Here is a 21,719-nt window from a genome sequence, read left to right as displayed (position 1 = left end):
TACATGTGCAGAACCGAATTTTGTTGTTGTTGTTGTTGCAAAGGAAGGATTGTATTCGGAAGGTAAAAATAATCTGGGAAGAAAAACAAAACAAAACAAAAAAAATAATGCTCACAGTTTACACTCATTTCCCAGTGTTCCTTTTCTGGATGTAGCTGATTCTGTCCATCATTGATCAATTGGAATTGGATTAGCTCTTCTCTATGTTGAAGATATCCACTTCCATCAGCATACATCCTCGTACAGTATCATTGTTGAAGTGTATAATCTCCTAGTTCTGCTCACTCAGCATCAGTTGATGTCAGTCTCTCCAAGCCTCTCTGTATTCCTCCTGTTGGTCATTTCTTACAGAATATTTAACATTTCTTACAGAATGTTTAAATCAGGTGCTTTCATGTGGGATTCAGGAACTCATTCACAATCGAAGGTATATGTAATGTTCTTGAATTGTGAGGGACTGGTCGTCTGCTCAATTATAACCCTTCTCTGGAGGAGATCTGTAAAATCTTTTCCTCTGTGCGAAGGTTTCTTGGGAGCTCTGAGTCTCCTCCAACTCTTGTCCTTCCTCAAATCAGACTGGTCTCCTTTCAGCCTGCCTGGCGTCAAAACTCTATCCCAGAGTCGATTCTCTCAGACCCAATGCTGCCCTTCTTTTATCCTCCCAGAGAATGGGTGTGGGATAACCCAAGGGCTTCTAGGAAAAATTACTTCAACCAATGAGCTTGCTCCTCTTAGAATTCCTAAGGTGTAAACTCCCTTTAAAGGCCCAAACCAAAGGTCTGAGCCAGAGAACTGTCAAGTCAATCTGAGTTCTCACCTTGTAATTGTCCAGACAACCTGAATTCTCACCTTGTCATTGTCCAGACAGCCTGAGTTCTAACCTGGTAATCCTAACAGGTATACTGCAATCTGGTGATAAAAAGGGCAGAAAACATTTCTGTCCAAAGGGACTTCATTTTCACAGCTGCCTTGGGAGAAGGCTGCTATACTTACCTTCATATCATAGATGAGGAAACTGAGGCAAAGGAATTAGATGACTGGCCCAGGGTCAGCCAGTTAGTGTCTCAGGCCAAATTTGCCTCAAATCTTTTGCATTTTTCCCTTGGAGCTGAGTTTACTGGGGATTCCTGCCCCCAGGCCTGTGCTTTCAGCTCCCAGGTAGTTCTAACCCAGAATTCCCCATATTTCCTAACTTCCACTGGCTGCCCTGGCCTTTTGGCCTTCTCTTCTGACCTTGGGAAATATGACCTCCAGGTCTACCAGGAACACACCTTCCTACCAAGACTGCCTTTTGTATGAGTTCCCCCACTCAATGTTTTCCAGATTCCCCATTACTTCCCAAACTTACCCAGATTTCCCATTGGTTCACACTTCCCCAGATTATTAAACGCTATGAGATGTTGGGACTGGTAAAATGATGACATAGCTAAACAATAAGAAAAGAGCTTTGTTTTAAAATGTTAAAAAAGCCACGTCTGTCACAGCTGATGGTCCCATAATCTAGTTTTTGCTGTCTGCACCTTTCTCTTGGTTCTACTCACTGACTTAGCATCAGTTCTGGTAAGTTTCTCTAGGCCTCTCTGACATCAGCCTTCTGACCATTTCTCATAGAACAATATTGCATTACTTTCATATACTACAACTTATTACCTATGGACAGGTTTTGTAAATAAAAAGCTTTAATCAAATAAAAAAATAAAAAAGATAATCATAATAATATTTCCTTATTTTCTCCTTCTGATCAAAGGGTTTTAATGACCCTGAAGATTGATGAGGAACATTGCTTTGAGATAGATTTGGATTTTATGTAAAAATAAGTGAGTTATAAGGTGAATGCCAAGGAATATGGCAAACCAAATAAAGAAAAGAAACATCAAACTAGTGAGGGAAGAATGGGGAATACAGCCAACAGTCGATACAACAGTGGATACAATTTTCTACAGAGGCTCCTGAGTGTCATGGACCCTCCAAGTAAGGGTCTGCAATGTTAGGGACTGTAAAAGCTGCTACTAAGTCCATTTGTTCTGGGTTACTGTGCACCTTTTCCACATGGGTAGTTTTTCTTCTAAGGATTACTTTGGGAATGTGAGAAGGGGGATAGAAGTAATGATACGGGGCACTGGCTGCTTCCTTTACATAAGCTTCTGCTCTATGAAGCAGACCAGGACAGCTAGCTTCTTAGTCTTGAGAGGTTCAGTACTTTGGGAACAGGACCACCTGCCTAGATTGCAGAACCTCTGGGTGGCCTGACTTTGACAATCCAGTGGGGTCCTGTAGGTTCTGCCATCTAGTAGGTGGTATTGCCCATTTAAGATGTGACAGGTGGAACCATAAGTATAGAACCTTGAGTCTGTCTGAAGTGGGAATGGTGAGCAGAACTTCAAAAGAACCTTTTCACCATGGCTGCAAGGAAGGCTTTCAGAGATTCCAGCAGACCCAATCACAGGACTGAATCAGGAGCTGAGCCTCAGTCGAGATTCCCAAAAAATTGGTAAATCTCTGATATTGTCTGAAGCAAAACAATAGAATTCTATAGGAGGGAGCATTAAGTTGCTATATTTCCTACCCATAGGTACAGTGGTAACAGGGATCCTGATATTATCTCATAAGGACCCAGCTTCTTACCTAGCGCTTCCAAGAATTTAATAAACAGCTTTTAAGTATCCCATTAACTCTTTTACCTGTCTTTGAAGACTGGGGGTGAAAGGCACAATGTTGGTGCTGACTGAGCAGGATCAAAGCACCTTATGTAATGAAGCTCTTGTAAAATGAGTACATCTACTACTACATATTTTTTTAAGAACCCTACATAATGGAATGATTTTTCTTTCATTCCCCTTGTAAATTTATTTATTCTTTTGTTTATTATAGCTTTTTCTTTCTTTCTTTTTTTTTTTTTTTATTTTTTGAGGCTGGGGTTAAGTGACTTGCCCAGGGTCACACAGCTAGGAAGTGTTAAGTGTCTGAGACCACATTTGAACTCGGGTCCTCCTGAATTCAGGGCTGGTGCTTCATCCACTGCGCCACGTAGCTGCCCCTTATTATAGCTTTTTATTGACATAATATATGCATGGGTAATCTTTCAACATTGACCATTGCAAAAAACTTTTGTTCCAACATTTCCCCTCCTTCCCTCCATCCACTTCCCTAGATGACAGGTAATCCCATACCTGTTAAATATGTTAAAGTATATGTTAAATGCAATATAGAAGAAATTATCTGGGAAGAAAAACAAAAATGCAAGTAACCAATAACAGAGAGTGTAAATGCTATGTGGTGGTCCACACTCATTTCCCAGTGTTCTTTTGCTGGGTGTGGCTGGTTCTCTTCATTACTAAACAATTGGTACTGGTTTGGATTATCTCATTGCTGAAGACAGCCACATCCATCAGAATCAATCCTCATATACTATTGTTGTTGAAGTGTATAATGATCTCCTGGTTCTGCTCATTTCAGTTAGCATCAGTTCATTTAAGTTTCTCCAACCCTCTCTGAATTCATCCTGCTTGTCATTTCTTACACAATATTCATATACCATAATTTACTCAGCCATTCTCCAATTTATGGGCATCCATTAACTTTCCAGTTTCTAGCACTACAAAGAGGGCTGCCACAAATATTTTTGCACATACAGGTCCCTTTCCCTTCTTTAATATCTCTTTGGGATATAAAACCCAATAGTAACACTGCTGGATCAAAGGTTATGCAGTTTCATAACTTTTTGAGTACAGTTCCAAATTGCTCTCCAGAATGGTTGGATCCATTCCCAATTCCACCAACAGTGCACCAGTGCCCCAGTTTTCCCACATCCCCTCCAACATTCGTCATTATCTTTTCCTATCATCTTAGCCAACCTTAGAGGTGTGTAGTGGCATCTCACGAGTTGTCTTAATTTGCATTTCTCTGATCAATAATGACTTAGAACACCTTTTCATATGGGTAGAAATAATTTCATCAGCCGAAAATTGTCTGCACCAAGTGGTATAGCACCTAAATTCCTAAAAGAGAAGTTAAGAGAGCTGCAAGAAATAGACAGCCTAATCTTAGTAGTGGGAGATCTCAACCCTGCATTCTCAGAACTAGATAGGGATATGATGAAGTTTAAACTTTCATCAGGGAGTGATGAAGTTTGAAGCACTTCTGTGGCAAGGGTGATGCAGTGTAATAAAACTAACCTTCCAGTAACAAACTTCTCACACTGGTTTAATTTATAAGGTTTCTCTCCAGTGTGGATTCTCTGATGTCCAATAAGAACTCTCTTTTGTCTAAAACTCTTTCAACACTGATTACATCTATAAGATTTCTATCCTATGTGAATTCTCTGATGTTGAACAAGACCATTCTTTTGGGTCAGTCTTTCCGCATTGATTAACTTTGTTCAAAATAAGAGATCAAATCTTCTCTGAGAACAGGAAGCTCTGGAGAGTGGAATCAGGGATAAAGATGAAGAAAAACTTATTAATCATTCCTTTTAGAGAAAGGGATGAGGGTCCAGAGCTGCTCCATTTTGAGAATCACTCCATTATGTTCATATATAGGAGTCTATACTCACCCAATGTAAAGCAAGTGACCCAAAATAAGAAGTACAAGATTATCCTGTTGTATAAACATCTTGTTCTGAGAGAGCAAAAGTTCTGAGCCGTCTGCCTCAAGTCCTGTTATGGTCATTCTGCCAGAAACTTCTAACCCCACAATTGATGTAATGAAGATTTTTAGGATGGGTTCATGATTTAGACATTAAGGGTGATATTATAAGCAAATTAGCAGAAGTAATAGTCTCTCTCAAATATGTGGAGCACAAAGGAATATATGGCCGAGGAAGAACTAGAGAGCACTGTGAAATGTGAAATGGATAATTTTGATCATAGTAAATTCAAAAGGTTATATACAAACAAAACAATTGCAGCCAAGATTAGAAATGAAGTAGAAAACTAGGGGAGAAATTTTATATTCAAGGATTCTAATAAAGACCCCATTTTAAAAATATGTAAAGAAGTGACTCAAATTTATAAGAATTCAAGCTGTTACAAATGGCCACAAAATATGAACAGGTTTTAGAAGAAATTAAAACCATTTTTATTCATATGAAAAAGTGCTTTAAATTAATATTGATCAGAAAAAATGCAAATTACGACACTCTGATGTATTACTACTTACTTCTCAGAGTAGCTAAAATGAAAGTTTTTACTTCCATTCTCATCTTATTTGCATTGATTTTATTTGTGCAACACCTTTTTAATTTAATATAATCAAAATAATAAAATTTGTATTTCATACTGTAATACAGTTCTTCTTTGGCCAGAAGTTCCTTTCTTCTCCACAGATCTGAGAGGTAGTTCTCCTTGTTTACATGCAGCATCATTCTTTATCTCTAAATCAAGAACCTCTTTTGACCTTATCTTGTTTTCGGCCACGCCTTGACTTCGGCCAGTGTCTTGTGTTTTCCATAATATTTCCCAATTTTCCTAGGAATTTCTGTCAACTAAAGAGTTCTTATCCCTGAAGCTATGGTCTATGGATTTATCAAGCATTAGAATATGTGTAAGGAAGAATAAGACAATTTTGCTAGACAACCATATGTATGGAGTAGATTACAATATAATAATACTGGAGAGATGGAGAACGGTTTTAAATGCCAAATAAAGGTATTTCTACCTGATTCTGCAGGCAAACAGGAGTTTTTGGAGGTACTGGGTAGGAGAGTGACATTTGTTCCTATGTGTTAGGGAATATCTCTTTGACAACTTGATGAAAGGATTTGAGAATAGAGAATCCTGAATGAAATTAGGACTTAAATAAGATGTTTTAAGAACCTGAATTCTAATTCAAGTGATGTGTGAATAAATATCAAAGATATTGTTTTCATAGAAATGATCAAATTTAGCAATTGATTAGATATGAAAGTCGAGAGATAAGTGTTACAGAATTTTAAATTTGAGTTATTGGAGATGTGGTGGTATCCTCAGCCCAAGTTTATCTGGAAGACTGATATAATTTGGCTTGAAGTTAATAGGGTTTTGTTTTGTTTTTGGATATGCTAAGTTTGAGATTTTAATGAAATACTGAATTGAAAATTTGTGGTAAGTACTTAAATATATGGAATAGCATATTAGGTTGTATTTTATACATTTTTTGAATACTGCTTCATCATTTTTTATGAAATTATATTTGTCTATGATTTGCTCTTTGACCTTCTCAGGTTTTACTAATTTTTCATGCAATGATTCCTTTATTTTCACTTATTTTTTTTAACAGTTACATGTTAATAGTTTTCAACTTTTATCATTGTAATATTTGGAATTTCAACATGTTTTTCTTCCTCCCTAACCATCTCCCCTTCCCAAAACTTCAAGCACAATGATGACAGATTATGCAAATACAATCATGATAAACATTTTCCACATTACTCATTTTGGGAAAGAAAAATCACAATACAAGGGAAAAGCCATGAGGAAAAAAAAAAAGTACTCAATATTATGCTTTAATCTCTATTCACACTAGTTCTCTCTGTGTACGTGGATGGCATTTTTCCATCTTGAGTTTTTTGGAATTGTCTAAGGGCATTGTATTGCTGAAAATAGTTAAGTGTTATCATAGTTGATTCATAAAGTGTCTCTTTACTGGGGAGTCTCTGATGTAGAGTAAGTGATTTATCATTTCAAAAAGCACTTCCCCAATGCTGACATTAATAAGGTGAATTACCTGGTTTCTAGTAAGAACTCACTTTTGTTTTTTTTAATTATTTTGTAGCTTTTTAATTTTCTTTGTGTTTTTTAAATTATTATTATAGCTTTTTATTAAAACACATGCATAGGTAATTTTTCAAGACTGACCCTTACAAAACCTTCTGTTCCAACTTTTCTCTTCCTTCCTCCCACCCTCTCCCCTAGATGGCAGGTAGTCCAATATATGTTAAATATGTCAAAGTATATGTTAAATGCAATATATGTATCCCTATTTATGCAATTATCTTACTGCACAAGAAAAATCAGATCTACCCAGATGAACATAGGAGGAAGTAAATTGCTTATAGTCCCATTTCAGAAAAAGAAATAGAACAAGCTATTAATCAACTCCCTAAAAAAAAAATCCCCAGAACAAGATGGATTTACATGTGAATTCTACCAAACATTTAAAGAACAATTACCCCAATGTTATATAAACTATTTGAAAAAATAGGGAATGAAGAAGTCCTACCAAATTCTTTTTATGACACAGACATGGTACTGATGCCTAAACCAGGTAGGTTGAAAACTGAGAAAGAAAACTATAGATCAATCTCCTTAATGAATATTGATGCTAAAATCTTAAATAAAATATTAGCAAAAAGACTACAAAAAATCATCCCCAGGATAATACACCATGATCAAGTAGGATTTATACCAAGAATGCAGGGCTGGTTTAATTAGGAAAACTATTACTATAATTGACCATATTAATAATCAAATTAACAAGAACAATATGATCATCTCAATAGATGTAATGGGGATAAACTGGAACCTTTTCCAGTAAGATCAGGAGTGAAACAAGGTTGCCCACTATCACCATTACTATTCAATATTGTATTAGAAATGCTAGCCTCAGCAATAAAAGTCGAGAAAGAGATTAAAGAAATTAGAGTAAGTAATGAGGAAACCAAATTATGACTCTTTGCAGATGATATGATGGTATACTTAGAGAATCCCAAAGATTCTAATTAAAAAGCTATTAAAAATAATCCACAACTTTAGCAAAGTTGCAGGATAAAAAATAAATCCACATAAATCTTCCGCATTTTTATACATCACCAAAAAAATCCAACAGCAAGAGAAATTCCATTCAAAATAACTGTTGATATTATAAAATACTTGGGAATTTATCTACCAAAGGAAAGTCAGGAATTATATGAGCAAAATTACAAAACACCTGCCACAAAAATAAAGTCAGATTTAAATAATTGGAAAGACATTAAGTGCTCTTGGATAGGCCGAGTGAATAAAGATGACAATACTCCCTAAACTAATCCTATTTATTTAGTGCTACACCAATCAGACTCCCAAGAAACTATTTTAATGACTTAGAAAAAATAACAACAAAATTCATATGGAAGAACAAAAGGTCGAGAATTTCAAAGGAATTAATAAAAAAAAAAAAATCAAATGAAGGTGGCCTAGCTGTACCTGATCTAAAACTTTATTATAAAGCAGCAGTCACCAAAACCATTTGGTATTGGCTAAAAAATAGACTAGTTGATCAGTGGAATAGGGTAGGTTTACAGGACAAAATAGTGAACAACTGTAGCAATCTAGTATTTGACAACCCAAAGATCCCAACTTTTGGGATAAAAATTCATTATTTGACAAAAACTGCTGGGAAAACTGGAAATTAGTATGGCATAAATTAGGCATGGACCCACACTGAACACCACATACCAAGATAAGATCAAAATGGGTCCATGATTTAGGCATAAAGAACAAGATCATAAGTAAATTAGAGGAACATAGGATAGTTTACCTCTCAGATGTGTGACGGAGGAAGGAATTTGTGAACAAAGGAGAACTAGAGATCATTTTACTGATCACAAAATAGAAAATTCTGATTACATCAAATTAAAAAGCTTTTGTACAAACAAAACTAATGCAACAAGATTAGAAGGGAAGTACCAAATTGGGAAACCATTTTTCAGTTAAAGGTTCTGATAAAGGTCTCATCTCCAAAATATATAGAGAATTGACTCTAATAAGAAATCAAGCCATTCTCCAGTTGATAAATGGTCAAAGGATATGAACAGACAATTTTCAGATGATGAAATTGAAACTATTTCCACTCATATGAAACCACTATTTCCACTCATATTCAAACCACTATCAATCAGAGAAATGCAAATTAAGACAACTCTGAGATAATACTACACACCTGTCAGACTGGCTAAAATGACAGGAAAAAATAATGACAAATGTTCTAGGGGCTGTGGGAAAACTGGGACACTGATGGATTGTTGGTGGAGTTGTGAAAGAATCCAACCATTCTGGAGAGCAATCTGGAATTATGCCCCAAAAGTTATCAAACTGTGCATACCCTTTGATCCAGCAATGCTACTACTGGGCTTATATCCCAAAGAAATATTAAAGAAGGGAAAGGGACCTGTATGTGCCAAAATGTTTGTGGCAGCTCTTTTTGTAGTGGCTAGAAACTGGAAAATGAATGGATGCCCATTAATTGGAGAATGGTTATATAAACTATGGTATATGAATGCTATGGAATATTATTGTTCTGTAAGAAATGACCAGCAGGATGAATACAGAGAGCCTTGGAGAGACTTACATCAACTGATGCTGAGTGAAATGAGCAGAAACAGGAGATCATTATACACTTCAACAATAATACTGTATAAGGATGTATTCTGATGGAAGTGGATATCTTCAACAAAGAGAAGATGTAATTCAGTACTGATTGATGGGAAAAGAATCAGCTACACCCAGAGAAGGAACACTGGGAAATGAGTGTAAACTGTTTGCATTTTTCTTCCCAGGTTATTTTTACCTTCTGAATCTAATTCTTCCTGTGCAACAAGCAATTTGGTTCTGCACACATATATTGTATCTAGGATATACTATAACACATTTAACATGTATGGGACTGCCTGCCATCTAGGGGAGGGGGTGGAGGGAAGGAGGGAAAATTCGAAACAGAAGGGAGTGCAAGGGATAATGTTGTAAAAAATTACCATGCATATGTACTGTCAAAAAAAGTTAAAATTATAAAATTAATTTTAAAAATGTAAAAAAAAGAAAGAAAGAAAGAAAAATCACATCTAAAAAGAAGGAAAATAAATCTTAGAAGGAAAACAAAAATGCAAGAAACAGTAACAAAAAGAGTGGAAATGTATAGCTTTTTATTTTCAAAACATATGCATGGATTTTTTTTAACAATGACCCTTGCAAAACCTTACATATCCATTTTAACTCCCCTCCTTCTACCCTAACCTTCTAACCCTAACCTCAACTACATGGTATGTAATCAAATATATATTAAACATTGTAAAATATATATCTTAAATCCAATATATGCATATATATTTATATAATTATCTTGCTGTACAAGAAAAATTAGATCAAAGGGTAAAAAATGAGAAACAATAAGGCAAGCAAATAACAACAAAAGGAGTGAAAATGCTGTGTTGTATTCCATACTCAGTTCCCAGTCCTCTCTCTGGGCTAGATGGCTCTCTTCTTCACAAAATCATTGGAAATATACTTAATCATGTCATTGTTGACAAGAGCCACGTCTATCAAACTTTATTTTTTGCTGTTGCCATGTATCATCTCCTGGTTCTACTCATTTCACTTTGCATCAGTTCATGTAGGTCTCTCCAGGCCTCTGTGGAATTATCCTGCTGATCCTTCCTTACAGAACAATAATATTCCACAACATTAATGTGCTATAACTTATACATCATTTCCCAGCTGATGGGCATCCACTCAGTTTCCAGTTTCTTGCCATTAAAAACAGGGATGTAGAAACATTTTGGCACATGTGGATCCCTTTCCCTCCTTTAGGATCTCTTTGGCAAATAGGCCCAGTGGAAACATTGTTAGATCAAAGGGTATGCAACTTTTGATTGTCCTTTGGGCCTCGTTCCATATTACTCGACAGAATCGTTGGATCCGTTCACAACTCCACCAACAATACATTAGCATCCCAGATTTCCCCCAAAAGCCTTTCCACATTGATTATATTCCTAAGGCTTCTCTCCAGTATGCAACATTTGATGTCCAGTAAGGCCTCTCTTGCTTCTAAAACCCTTTCCACACTTGTTACATTCAAAAGGCTTCTCTCCAGTGTGGATTTTCTGATGATCAATGAGACCTTTCTTACTTCTAAAAGCCTTTCCACACTGGTTACATCCATAAGGCTTCTCTCCAGTGTGGATTCTCTGATGTAAAATAAGAGATTCCTTTTTTCTAAAATCTTTTCCACAATGGTTACATTCATAAGGCTTTTCTCCAGTGTGGATTCTCTGATGTCTAATAAGATTTCCCTTGCTTCCAAATGAGTTTCCACATTGGTTACATTCATAAGGTTTCTCTCCAGTGTGGATTCTCTGATGTACAGTAAGAGCTCGCTTGTTTCTAAAACCCTTTCCACATTGGTAACATTCATAAGGTTTCTCTCCAATGTGAATTCTCTGATGTACAGTAAGAGCTCTCTTGTCTCTAAAGGCCTTTCCACATTGGTTACATTCATAAGGTTTCTCTCCAGTGTGGATTCTCTCATGTACAGTAAGGGCTCTCTTGTCTCGAAAGGCCTTTCCACACTGATTACATTCAAAAGGTTTCTCTCCTGTGTGGATTCTTTTATGTCTAATAAGAGCTCCGTTTTCTATAAAAGCCTTTCCACACTGGTTGCATTCATAAGGTTTCTCTCCAGTGTGGATTCTCTGATGTAAAAGAAGAGTTCCCTTTTTCAGAAAACTTTTTCCACACTGGTTACATTCATAAGGTTTCTCTCCAGTGTGGATTCTCTGATGACCAATGAGACATCCCTTGCTCCTAAAAGCCTTTCCACACTGGTTACATTCATAAGGTTTCTCTCCAGTGTGGATTCTTTGATGTCTAATAAGAGCTCCGTTTCCTATAAAAGCATTTCCACACTGGTTGCATTCATAAGGTTTCTCTCCAGTGTGGATTCTCTGATGTAAAAGAAGAGTTCCCTTTTTTATAAAACGTTTTCCACACTGGCTACATTCATAAGGTTTTTCTCCAGTGTGGAGTTTCTGATGACTATTGAGACCTCCCTTGTCTCTAAAAGCCTTTCCACACTGGTTACATTCATAAGGTTTCTCTCCAGTGTGGATTCTCTGATGTCTAATAAGATCGCCCTTTAGTCTAAATCTTTTTCCACATTGGTTACATTCACAAGGTTTCTCTCCTGTGTGGATTCTCTGATGACCAGTGATACCTTCTTTGCTTCTAAAAGCCTTTCCACACTGGTTACATTCATAAGGTTTCTCTCCAGTATGGATTCTCTTATGTCCAATAAGGGTTCCCTTTTCTCTAAAAGCCTTTCCACACTGGTTACATTCATAAGGTTTCTCTCCAGTATGGATTCTCTGATGTCTAATAAGAACACCTTTTTGTCTAAATCTTTTTCCACATTGGTTACATTCACAAGGCTTCTCTCCAGTGTAGGTTTTCTGATGTAAATTAAGCAGGGTTCTATTTGTAAAATCTTTTCCACCCTGGTTACATTCATAAGCTTTCTTTCCTGTGTGGATTCTCAATTGTACAGTAAGATTTTCTTTTTTTATAAAACCTTTTCCACATTTGGTAAATTCACAATGTCTCTCTTTAAGCTGGATTCTCTCCTGTGTTGTACAGCTTTTTCTCCAAGTAATATCACAGGCTCCATCACCCATGAACCACTGCTTGGGACTTTCTCCCACAGAATGGCTTAGCTCTGCAGGAGTTTCTTTCATTTTAAGTCTGAGCTCTCCTTCAAAAAAAAAGAAAGAAAGAAAGAAAAAAGCAAACAATACAGCAAACATAGTTATGATGCAGACATACACACACATACTCACTCACATATATTTATAGTCCCTTCTCTCCATCAGCACTAGAGAAACTCAGTTATTTTCTGTTTCCTAGGCAAAGAAAAAAATCTAAAATGGGCAAAACCAATCATTTTAAGTCCCATTAGTTCACATCCCAAACATGATCTAATTTCTAAGGTGTTACATGCCCAATTACAATGGAACCTCACAATAACCTGTGACAACACAGAGAGTTCCTTCATTCTCTTTAGGTGCACAACTCAGGTCACCAGCACAGAATGGCTGAGTGACTCAGACCAAATCCCAGCAGCTAAGACTAGAATTTACACCCTGTGAATGGGAATGCTCTGTCTACAGTATGTGACAATTATCCCCATTCTCAATTTTCCCCTTTCCTTTTCATTAACTGAGCTTTGCCTCTTTTTCAGAGACATGACATCTAATGGATATATAGGAAATACTCAAATTGTTTCATGATCTGTCCTACTTGTAAGCATAACAAATTTCTATGCTGATCTCTTTCATTTTTTTTCTATTATATCTGAGATCATATTCATAAGGCTTTTGTTGGGGTTTTTTTGTATTTACCTGAGGTAGAAGTAATTTTGTTCTGACCCACTATTTTTTTGAGATAGCTGTCACTTATTTCTTTCTTAAAAATTATCATTATGTGCCTGCTGCATATCCCAAGACACAATTTTTTTTTTAAATGCATGAAATTACCCATACCTAACAATGTTTCAAACAAAAAACTGAGTTCATCATCCTGAAATATGGAAGGGGAGTGTGGCTGCAGTATTGTAGTCCTTTCCAGTTTAGAATCTCACCAAGCTCTTGAATGATTGAGATAAAAATCCAAGGGATCTGACCCAAAAATGTTTTAGTGGAACATTAAGTGGTGAATAAATGTCTTATTTAATTATAAAGGTAGCTGTGCTGTGGGACCCCACAGATGTGCACATTTCCACCTTAAGAAGTCTTTCTGCAGTGATTTCATTCCATCATGACTACCAGTACACTGCTGTGGAGGACTGTGTCCTCAGTCCATGAAACTCTGGCTATTTCTAAGTGCAATAGATTCTTCTGGTTTCTCCACTTGACATCAGAGTGTTCCCAGCATTTAATGAAGTTTGGAGTCTCGTACAAATGGCCACAGGCCTGCAAAGTCCCTCAGGGGCTGTCTCTCCCCGGACCACAGTAGTTATCTCCCTCCTGGGTAAAATAGCAACCCCATTTCATCCAATCACTAATCGCCTGAGCAAGACGTGCTAAAAACAATATATATAATTGATCCTTGAGTCACTTAGGGCAACATTTGTCATGAGCCAATATAAATATAAATCTTTTTTTTTTTTTTAATTTTTTTAAAACAGTAATTAGCAATGGTTTTTGACTGGCTAGAGTATAAAAAAATGAATTTCCATGTCCACAAGAGCTTGTCCAATTTTTTTTTCTACATCATACATGTAAGACCATGTTTATTATATCCGTTTCAAAATTAGAATATAATAACAGTGGATGGAATGTGGATAGAGCCTTGAATCAAGAAGTCCAGGGTTTCAATCCCACCTCAGAACTTTGCAATTCAAGTTATATGACCTCTGTTGCATTCAGTTTCTTTATCTGTAAAATGGGCATAATAATAGCACTTAAGTCCTCTGGTTCTCATGAGGAAGAAATAAGACAGTGAAGAGCATGGCACACAGGGCTGTATAAATGTTTCCTGTCTTGTTTGACTTTGGCTCTTTCCTCCCCAGTTCTGCTCTCCTTCTTAAACCATCATGATCCTTACCAGTTAATAATGCACTAAGGCACTAAATTTTTCAATTTATCTGGTGCACAATGGGTCTCTCCTTAGTCACAGGTGTATTGTCTGCCCCGCCACCTCCATCAGGGCAGGGGATGTCCCTCACATCACTTTGTGGTGCTGGTGTTTAGGCCAGGGCTGTCATGCAGCAGGCCCTTAATTGTTTACTGACTAGAAGAAGTTCTAAGAAATGGCTCATATCCCAAACCTAAGCCCTTTGGGCATGTTTAGGAAAGCTCCATTGCCCCAAATCCCAAACAAGGTTGTCCTACAGGATGACAGATGAATAGTGGAAGGGCCCTACAGGGTTTTGGAGTGGGACCCACTCATTTTGTGGAGCAGACAGCCAGATTCACTGACTAGGCCCGGTCACTGCTGCCAAGAAATGTTCAATAACGAATTCCAAGTCTGGCCTTTCTCCCCAAACTGAGCATGTACTTCAGGGTAACTCCCACATACCTCTGGTAACCACAGCTCTCATAACCCTGCTTTCACCTCACTCACCTGGAGAGCATCTCATCAGGCTTTGTTGGTCCAGCATCCATAGTACTTCCCTTGGCTCAAAATAAGAGATTGCCTCTTCTCTTGGAAATGGAAGCCCTGGGCATGGAAATCAGTAAGAGATGAAGATGGAGAGAAGTTGGTCACTTAGTTCTCCTTAGGGAAAAGGTGAGGATCCAGAGCTGCTCCAAGCTGAAATTCAGCTCCTCATGTTCAGACATATAACATCCCGTACTGGGACATATAAAGCAAGTCACCTAAGGCAGGATGTGCCCACTATTTGTACAGCTTCTTCTGAGACAGCCAAAGGCCCTTCCTCCCACCTCCTGTCCTGTGAGGCTCCCTTCTGGCAGAAACTTTGGATCCCAAACCTGGGTTGCTAACTGTGTAGCCCTGGGCAAGTCAATTAAATTCTCTTTGTTTTCCTGTTTCCTCAACTTTGAAATGGGGATAACAATATCACCTAAATTTAAATGTTAAGATGAGGTTAAAGTGACATAATATTTTGTTGTACTTTTAACTTATACATAAGCATTTCAGTATTGTAGTATAATAAACAGATGATTGCACATGAAACTGTAGATCCACAACACACACCTTGCTATTCCTTTCAAATAGACAAGAAATTTATCAAGTAAATTTTTTCCCTTCCATTTGCCTGCGCTCAGACTAGAGATGGCTGCAATTGCATAAAAATGTAAAATTAAGCTATCCATAGTCCTATTTATAAGCTTTTTTTCTGAATGCAAATATTATCTTTCTTGTCATGAATTTCAGTCCTTAGAATCATCAAAATAACTTATTCGGCTGAAAGTTGTTCTAAAACAGTTTGTAAAGGAAGCACAGTCCCTGACAAACACAGGTAGAAATATTAGTTTATTCCCTTCCATTCCTTTCTCATCCTTTGTGCTGGAATATGGAGGAAGTCCAAAGGCAGATTATGGAGAAACTTCCCATATGGGGGACAACCAGCAACAAATTGACACTTGCTAAAAAGAATAATATTCCAAATCCAGGACCCATCTGAAAAAGGAAGGAGTTGAAAGGAAAAGGAAAAGGAAAGGCTGAGCAGTTTTCAGAGCTTTGGAGGACAAAATTCGTGTCCAGGTAGAGGCTAACCTCTAAGATTTGTTTCATGTTTGAAATGCGTCCCCTGGTTTTATCTTTGATCTGGGAATGGGTAAGAGAGAACTTCAGGAACAAGAAAGGACATTCCCGGGTCCTGTCACACAAGGCAAAGACCAACCCTTTCCCTTCTCTTCCTCCACCCCAAAGCCTGCACACTGGCCAATGAGGATATTCCCTTTGATTGCAGACTTGCAATTATCAGGTAGGTGCCCTTACCCAGGGAGAGCAAGTTCTGGGCATTCTCCACCATGACCTCCTTGAACAGCTGCTTCTGAGATGGGTCCAAGAGCCCCCACTCCTCCTGGGTGAAGTCCACAGCCACGTCCTTGAATGTCATAACCTCCTGCAGCATCAAAAGTCAGAAGATGTGGGGCTGAAAGATGCTTCAGAAGGAAAGAGGTAAACCCCTCCAATTTACAGGAAGAAACTGAAACACAGAGAAGGGATTTACACAAAATCATAGGCTTTCTAAGAGTCAGAGTCAACTCTTGAACGTCTGGTCATTAAAAGACTGATTGAATTTTGAATTTTTTGAAATAAAACTGAGAAGTGACATTACAGAAATCATAAGGAATGGGATCTTAGACCACAGGACATATTCCTTTAATGAATTCTTCCATGGTTTTCATTGGTAGCCCTACTGCTCTCCCAACCCTATTCCCCACTCCCTATGCCTATTTTAGGTCTTCCTTTTATCTATAAACTCTTTTCCTAAAGAAACTATCTTTTACCGAAGAGAATGGCCATTGTGAATTTAAAACTTTTACATTGACCTAGGAATAGGTTCCCTAAGCTTTTCCTGGTATATGTGTAAGGAGCATTTCACAGTTTATTTCTTTTTTTCTATTTCTTTTGTTCTATTATTTCCCTTCTAGACAACAGGGTTTAGAAAAGAAGGCATCTGTGTGGTTGTTCTACAAGCAGTGGCAGAAAGCTCCTACAGCACTGCCCCAGAATGGGGACCTTGAAGCATTTAACTGCATGAAGTGTCAAGGAAAAAAGACCCTGTGAGCAGAGGAGCTATGTGACAGAGAACAGAAATCTAGGGAGAACAGCCAAGGAAGGTGGACAATGAGGAAAAGGAGAAATCCTTGTTAGAAAGGGGAAGAAAATGGATGAAATTAGAAAACTAATGAACAGGATGAGTTGAAGGGCAAGAGAGGGAGGAGAATCCACAAGAGAACTAAGAGGTAAAAGGTGATGAAGAAATGCAGAAGGACATAAAGTAGAAGGAATGAACAAATGTCTAGAGAAACTTGAAATAAAAGACTTATGACATCTTCTAAATGGGACAACAGAGGAATATGCATATTTCTTTTTAACACATGGTACTTTGACAAAATTTAACCATTGCGATACACAGATCCTCTGCCCAGATGAAAAAGTCAGAAATAACCATTATACTTTTTTATTACCTAAAGAAATAAGAATGAAAATTGGTTGAAAGATGATCAACAAAAAATACAAAGCTAAAAGGAGATTTACCTGAGTCAGAGGACAAAAATTAGAAATGACAAATTTGTAAAGGAAAATGAAAATGATTAATTAAAGCATATCCCAAAATTTCTAGGGTTCAGCTGAAGCAGGGCTGAATTTGGATGGAGGAAGAGGAATAGACATACTCGCACACATTAAGAATATAAAAAAAGAGATGTTTAACTGAATATGCATTTAAAAAAATTTAGAAAAAATAAGTGAAAAACTGGAAATAAGTACAAATAATCACATTAAAATTAGAGGGATATTAGATGGAGATAAGTTGAATATTTTAAAAATGGCTTCTTTGAAATGATACAAAAATGGAGAAAACCCTTAGCTAATATGATTTGAATGTAAGAGAGAGCATAAAATCCAGTCACTGAAACAGCAAATGACAAAGGAGAAATGGGCACCCTCCTTTGGTAGCCCTGGTAGCCTCTCCCATGATTAGCCTGTATGCTTTCATGTGAATACAGCTTCTGATGGCCAAGAGAAAAATTCTCACATATCTTTCTGCATCTATCTCAAACAACATCAGCTTCATGAAAGAGCTGTCCGAAGGAAAATTCCCCAAAAATCATCGCTAAAATGCAGAGCTGCTAAGTCAATGAGAAAAATCCTGCAAGCCTCCAAAAAGAAAATCCAGTACAATTCAAGTACCAAGAAGCCACCATTAGGACCAGACACAATTTGGCAGCAACTTCCATTAGGGATTAGAAAACTTGGAACAGGATATGACAGAAGGCAAAGGACCTGACCCTATGGCCAAGAGCAAATTATGTAGCAAAACCAAATGGAATGCTTTCAAGGGAAAAGCACCTTTAATGAAAGTCCTTCCCAGACTTCCTAAGGAAAAGACCACAAATGTAGAAAACTTACAAAGTTCAGTCCCATGAGGAGAAATACAAAAAAGAATACAGAAGGAACTACTCTCAGGGACTCAAAATAAAAGGAAGAACTAGTTATAAACAATCATAGGGAGTGACATGTGTTCCCTCTGATTCCTGTTTGGGCTCACAGAGGGAATCAAAGGAGAGAAAAGGGGGAGGGGTTCTGTTATGTCTGGATGATCTTAAGCAGAGACTGGAAAGAGGGGAAGAAAGTGGAGAGAAAAGAGGGCTAGGAAATGTTGTCTCTGGCAAGGAGGATCCTGGACTAGAAAGGTATACAAACAAGGGGGTGGGGACACCTGAGCCTCAGTCATCTGGTGAGAGGTAGGAATAATGCCCAGATCACAGGCAGATGAAGGGAGAAATGCAGTTTACTCTCCAGTGAATTGGCTGGAGTCAGTTCTATCCATTATATTCTTCGAGGTCAACCCAGGGCCTGCTGTAGCCTAGAGGAATTGTAATATCCAAGAACCTGGGGTGCCATGATACACTAATGTGACTCTTAATCCTTCTTTTTCTCCCAGTTGTTCTCACGGTCTCTACCAGTTCCTGGCACTCTGCACAGGGGAGTTTAAGTTAAACCAGCAAAAGAAACAGTTGATATAATACTTTGGGGCCCAGGAATGACAGAGATGAGGGTGAGAATCCCAGCAGCCTCTTTTAGACAGCAGAGACAGGTGCCTGTACCAGGGCAGGATGTAGAAACACCAGAGCAGACCTTGTAATGAGGAGGAACATAGAAACAAATGGTGAAGTGTGTATGTGTATGTGTGTGTGTGTCTGTCTGTCAGGTCCCAAGTTGCCAAAGGTCCAAGGATGCAGCTGGGTAGGGCACTGTTACTACTGGGTTCCCCTGTTTTTGTACAGAAATGACCCATACATCAGGCCCTGACAGCTCCACAGCCCATCCTCTATGACTAGAGAAATGGCTGTGAGTGCTGCTATTGGTCAGGTCTGGGATGGACTGCACTCACCTGAGGAGGTCCGAGGCTCCCAGGGCCCATTCCCTCCGGCTCCAGGCTCCCTGTGGAGGTAGCAAACACCCAGAGTGACTGCTTTTTCTCAAGTTCCTCCCTTTGGTTCCTGGTCTTTATCTCAGAGTCTTGCTGCTACCATACTTGAGGGGCCCAGAAAAGTGACAACAGCCAAAGCTCTTCCTCACAAGGGTCACAGCTCACCATGAGGGGCTTTAATTTTAAGTCTCTCTGAAAACCCAGAGAAAGCCAGGAGCCCCCCGGGGGTCCCTCCCTTCTTTCCCTCTGCATAGAAAAGCCCAGCTTCCCCCATCCTGGTCTCAGGCTGCCTGCCTTTGATTTCATGGCCTGGGAGAATGGGGTTTGGGGCTCTGACAGTAAAATTATTCTAATTTCACCCCAGTTTTGCTGTTTCCCTTTGACCCAATTCTTGGGCCAGTCTTAGGTGGCCAGAAGAAGCTGGAGAGGGAGAAGCATCCCAGAGGAGGAGAGGACTTTCCCCTCCTTTTCTCTTCAGGAAGCAAGCCTACAGGGATTCCTGGTGGACTGTGAGGTCCTCCAGGAGTTACAAAGGCCCTGGCCCTGCCCCTGGGGGAGACTGCACCTTCAGAACAATGTAGAGAGGGTCAGGATTGGAGAGGGAGGTGGTCTGAAGACTTCTTTCCTTTTACTTTTTTTTCCTTCCTCTCTCCATCGTTCTACTGAGAACATAGAGGTACAAGGGTGTTTGGGATCCCAGGTGAGAGACCTGCCAGCCTCCATGGCTCCTGAGTCAGAGCTCTTCCCCTCCCCCCCCTCAGTGTTCCTCTGCCTCCCTGCCTCCCCTCCCCCCCAAATAACACACACATTGTTCTGGACAACAGACTGGCTGCTTTGGGAAAGAGGGAGGAAAAGTGGGGAGGTGGAGGAAGGGGAGGGTTGAGGAATGGAACCCCCAGGAAAGGACCAAGGTAAGCCTGAGCCTGGGAGACAAAATGCAGTCTAGCATTCAACTCTGAGGGCTCGGAGGGAAGAGGGGCCAGGGAAGCAGGAGGTCTGGAGAACAGGACATCTGAGTTTAGGAAAGTAGGAAGACTGCACTGAGGTTACCAAGGAGTTGGGGAGGAATGCTGGGACCTGGTAGAGCTCAGGCTTGGAGTAAGGCAGGACAGCAGAATCTCTAATGAAGAGATGGGATGCAGAGATGGCATAGCTGGGTCCTGATCAGAAGTCTCAAATTATGGACAGAGTCTGAAGTCTGGGAAAGTGTGTCCCAGTGGGAATCTGGGCAAGTCTGGGGAGTGATTGGGAGTCTGGGAAAGGTTAAGGGGTGGGGGTCATGCAGGGGGTAGCCTGGGTAGAAGTGTGCTCCTGGGAGACTTGTTGGTCATGTACCCCAAGGTCAGAAGAGGAGACTCAGAGGCCAGGGCAGCCAGTGGGAGCCGGGAAATGTGGGGCATGCGGGCTCCGACCTACCTGGGAGCTGCAAGCACAGGCTTCGGTGCAGGAATGCCGAGAGAGCTCAGGTGCAAGGGGGGAAAGGGGGGAGAGCTGAGCTCCCGGGGGGAAAAGAGGGGGGAGATCTGAGCTCCCGGGGAAAGGGGGGAGAGCTGAGCTCCCGGGGAAAGGGGGGAGAGCTGAGCTCCCGGGGAAAGGGGGGAGATCTGAGCTCCAGGGGAAAGGGGGGAGATCTGAGCTCCCGGGGAAAGGGGGGAGAGCTGAGCTCCCGGGGAAAGGGGGGAGAGCTGAGCTGTCAGGGGGAAACGGGGGAGAGCTGAGCTGTCAGGGGGAAAGGGGGGAGAGCTGAGCTGTCAGGGGGAAAGGGGGGAGAGCTGAGCTGTCAGGGGGGGAAGAGGAGATACCGGAGGAACTGGCAGGAAAAAAGGGAAGAGAACTGAGAAGCTCCGAAAACAGGGAGCTCCTTGTACCTCTACGTTCTCAGTAGAACGACAGAGGAGGGAGAAAAGAAGTAAAAGGAGAGCAGTCTTCAGACAACCTCCCGGTCCAATCCTGACCCTCTCGGCATTTCTCTCTCCCAGGGGCGGGCGGAGCAGTTTCCACCGCAGGGAAGGCAAAGGGGACTGGAAAGAAAGGGAGGCAGGAAAGCACCGAGATTCCAGCTCAGACTTCCTGTTTCCGGACAATCTGGGAGGGTCTTCCTGGTCCCAAGAGCCCCGCCCCGTCCCTCCCCCAGGATGCTTGAACCCCTTCCTCCAATCACATTCAGGGCTTAGACACCCGTTACTGATTATCCTGGATATAGAGGGAAACTTGAGCTTCTAGGGAGACCCTGAGTCTAATGGATCCTCCAGGTAAGGGTCTGCAAGATAGAGACCGGAAAACCCGAGGCCATTAGTTCTGGGTTACTGAGCGCTTTTTGCACAGGGGAAGTTTTTCTTCTAAGGATTACTTTGGGACTGTGAGAATGG

General features: G+C 39.8%; 1 protein-coding gene across 3 annotated transcripts; it reads right to left on the bottom strand.

Moving 5' to 3' along the window:
- On the bottom strand, positions 1–21,417 carry LOC141546284 (zinc finger protein 8-like). Of its 3 annotated transcripts, none has more exons than XR_012483267.1 (6): positions 20,767–21,417; positions 19,312–19,361; positions 16,185–16,311; positions 14,844–14,939; positions 12,564–14,155; positions 12,341–12,474 (listed from the first exon to the last, which is right to left on the bottom strand). XR_012483267.1 is itself a non-coding variant. In XM_074273974.1 (6 exons), exons 2-5 carry the CDS (start codon positions 19,339–19,341, stop codon positions 12,609–12,611), a joined length of 267 nt encoding a protein of 88 aa, XP_074130075.1. In that variant the 5' UTR covers positions 19,342–19,361; positions 20,767–21,417; the 3' UTR covers positions 12,341–12,474; positions 12,564–12,608. The 3 variants fall into 3 exon arrangements, 2 of the variants coding, with proteins under 2 accessions (XP_074130074.1, XP_074130075.1); XM_074273974.1 differs by having other exon boundaries at positions 12,564–12,622; XM_074273973.1 differs by lacking the exon at positions 12,564–14,155 and having other exon boundaries at positions 1–12,474.
- Positions 21,418–21,719: the final 302 nt, after the last annotated feature.

The sequence above is a fragment of the Sminthopsis crassicaudata genome, chromosome 6 (assembly GCF_048593235.1).
Source record: "Sminthopsis crassicaudata isolate SCR6 chromosome 6, ASM4859323v1, whole genome shotgun sequence".
In the NCBI taxonomy this organism is placed as follows: Eukaryota; Metazoa; Chordata; class Mammalia; order Dasyuromorphia; family Dasyuridae; genus Sminthopsis; species Sminthopsis crassicaudata.
Note: the sequence above shows the minus strand (reverse complement) of the source record. Positions and strands in the feature narration are given on the sequence as shown.

What these genes read in the sequence shown, in the direction of transcription:
- LOC141546284 (XM_074273973.1), bottom strand. Translation starts at nt 19,341, where the DNA reads ATGGGCCCTGGGAGCCTCGGACCTCCTCAG. An exon ending in GGAGCCTCGGACCTCCTCAG is followed by an intron (nt 16,312 to 19,311) that starts GTGAGTGCAGTC and finishes TTGATGCTGCAG; the next exon opens with GAGGTTATGACATTCAAGGA. An exon ending in CCTGATGAGATGCTCTCCAG is followed by an intron (nt 12,475 to 14,843) that starts GTGAGTGAGGTG and finishes TTTTTTTTGAAG; the next exon opens with GAGAGCTCAGACTTAAAATG.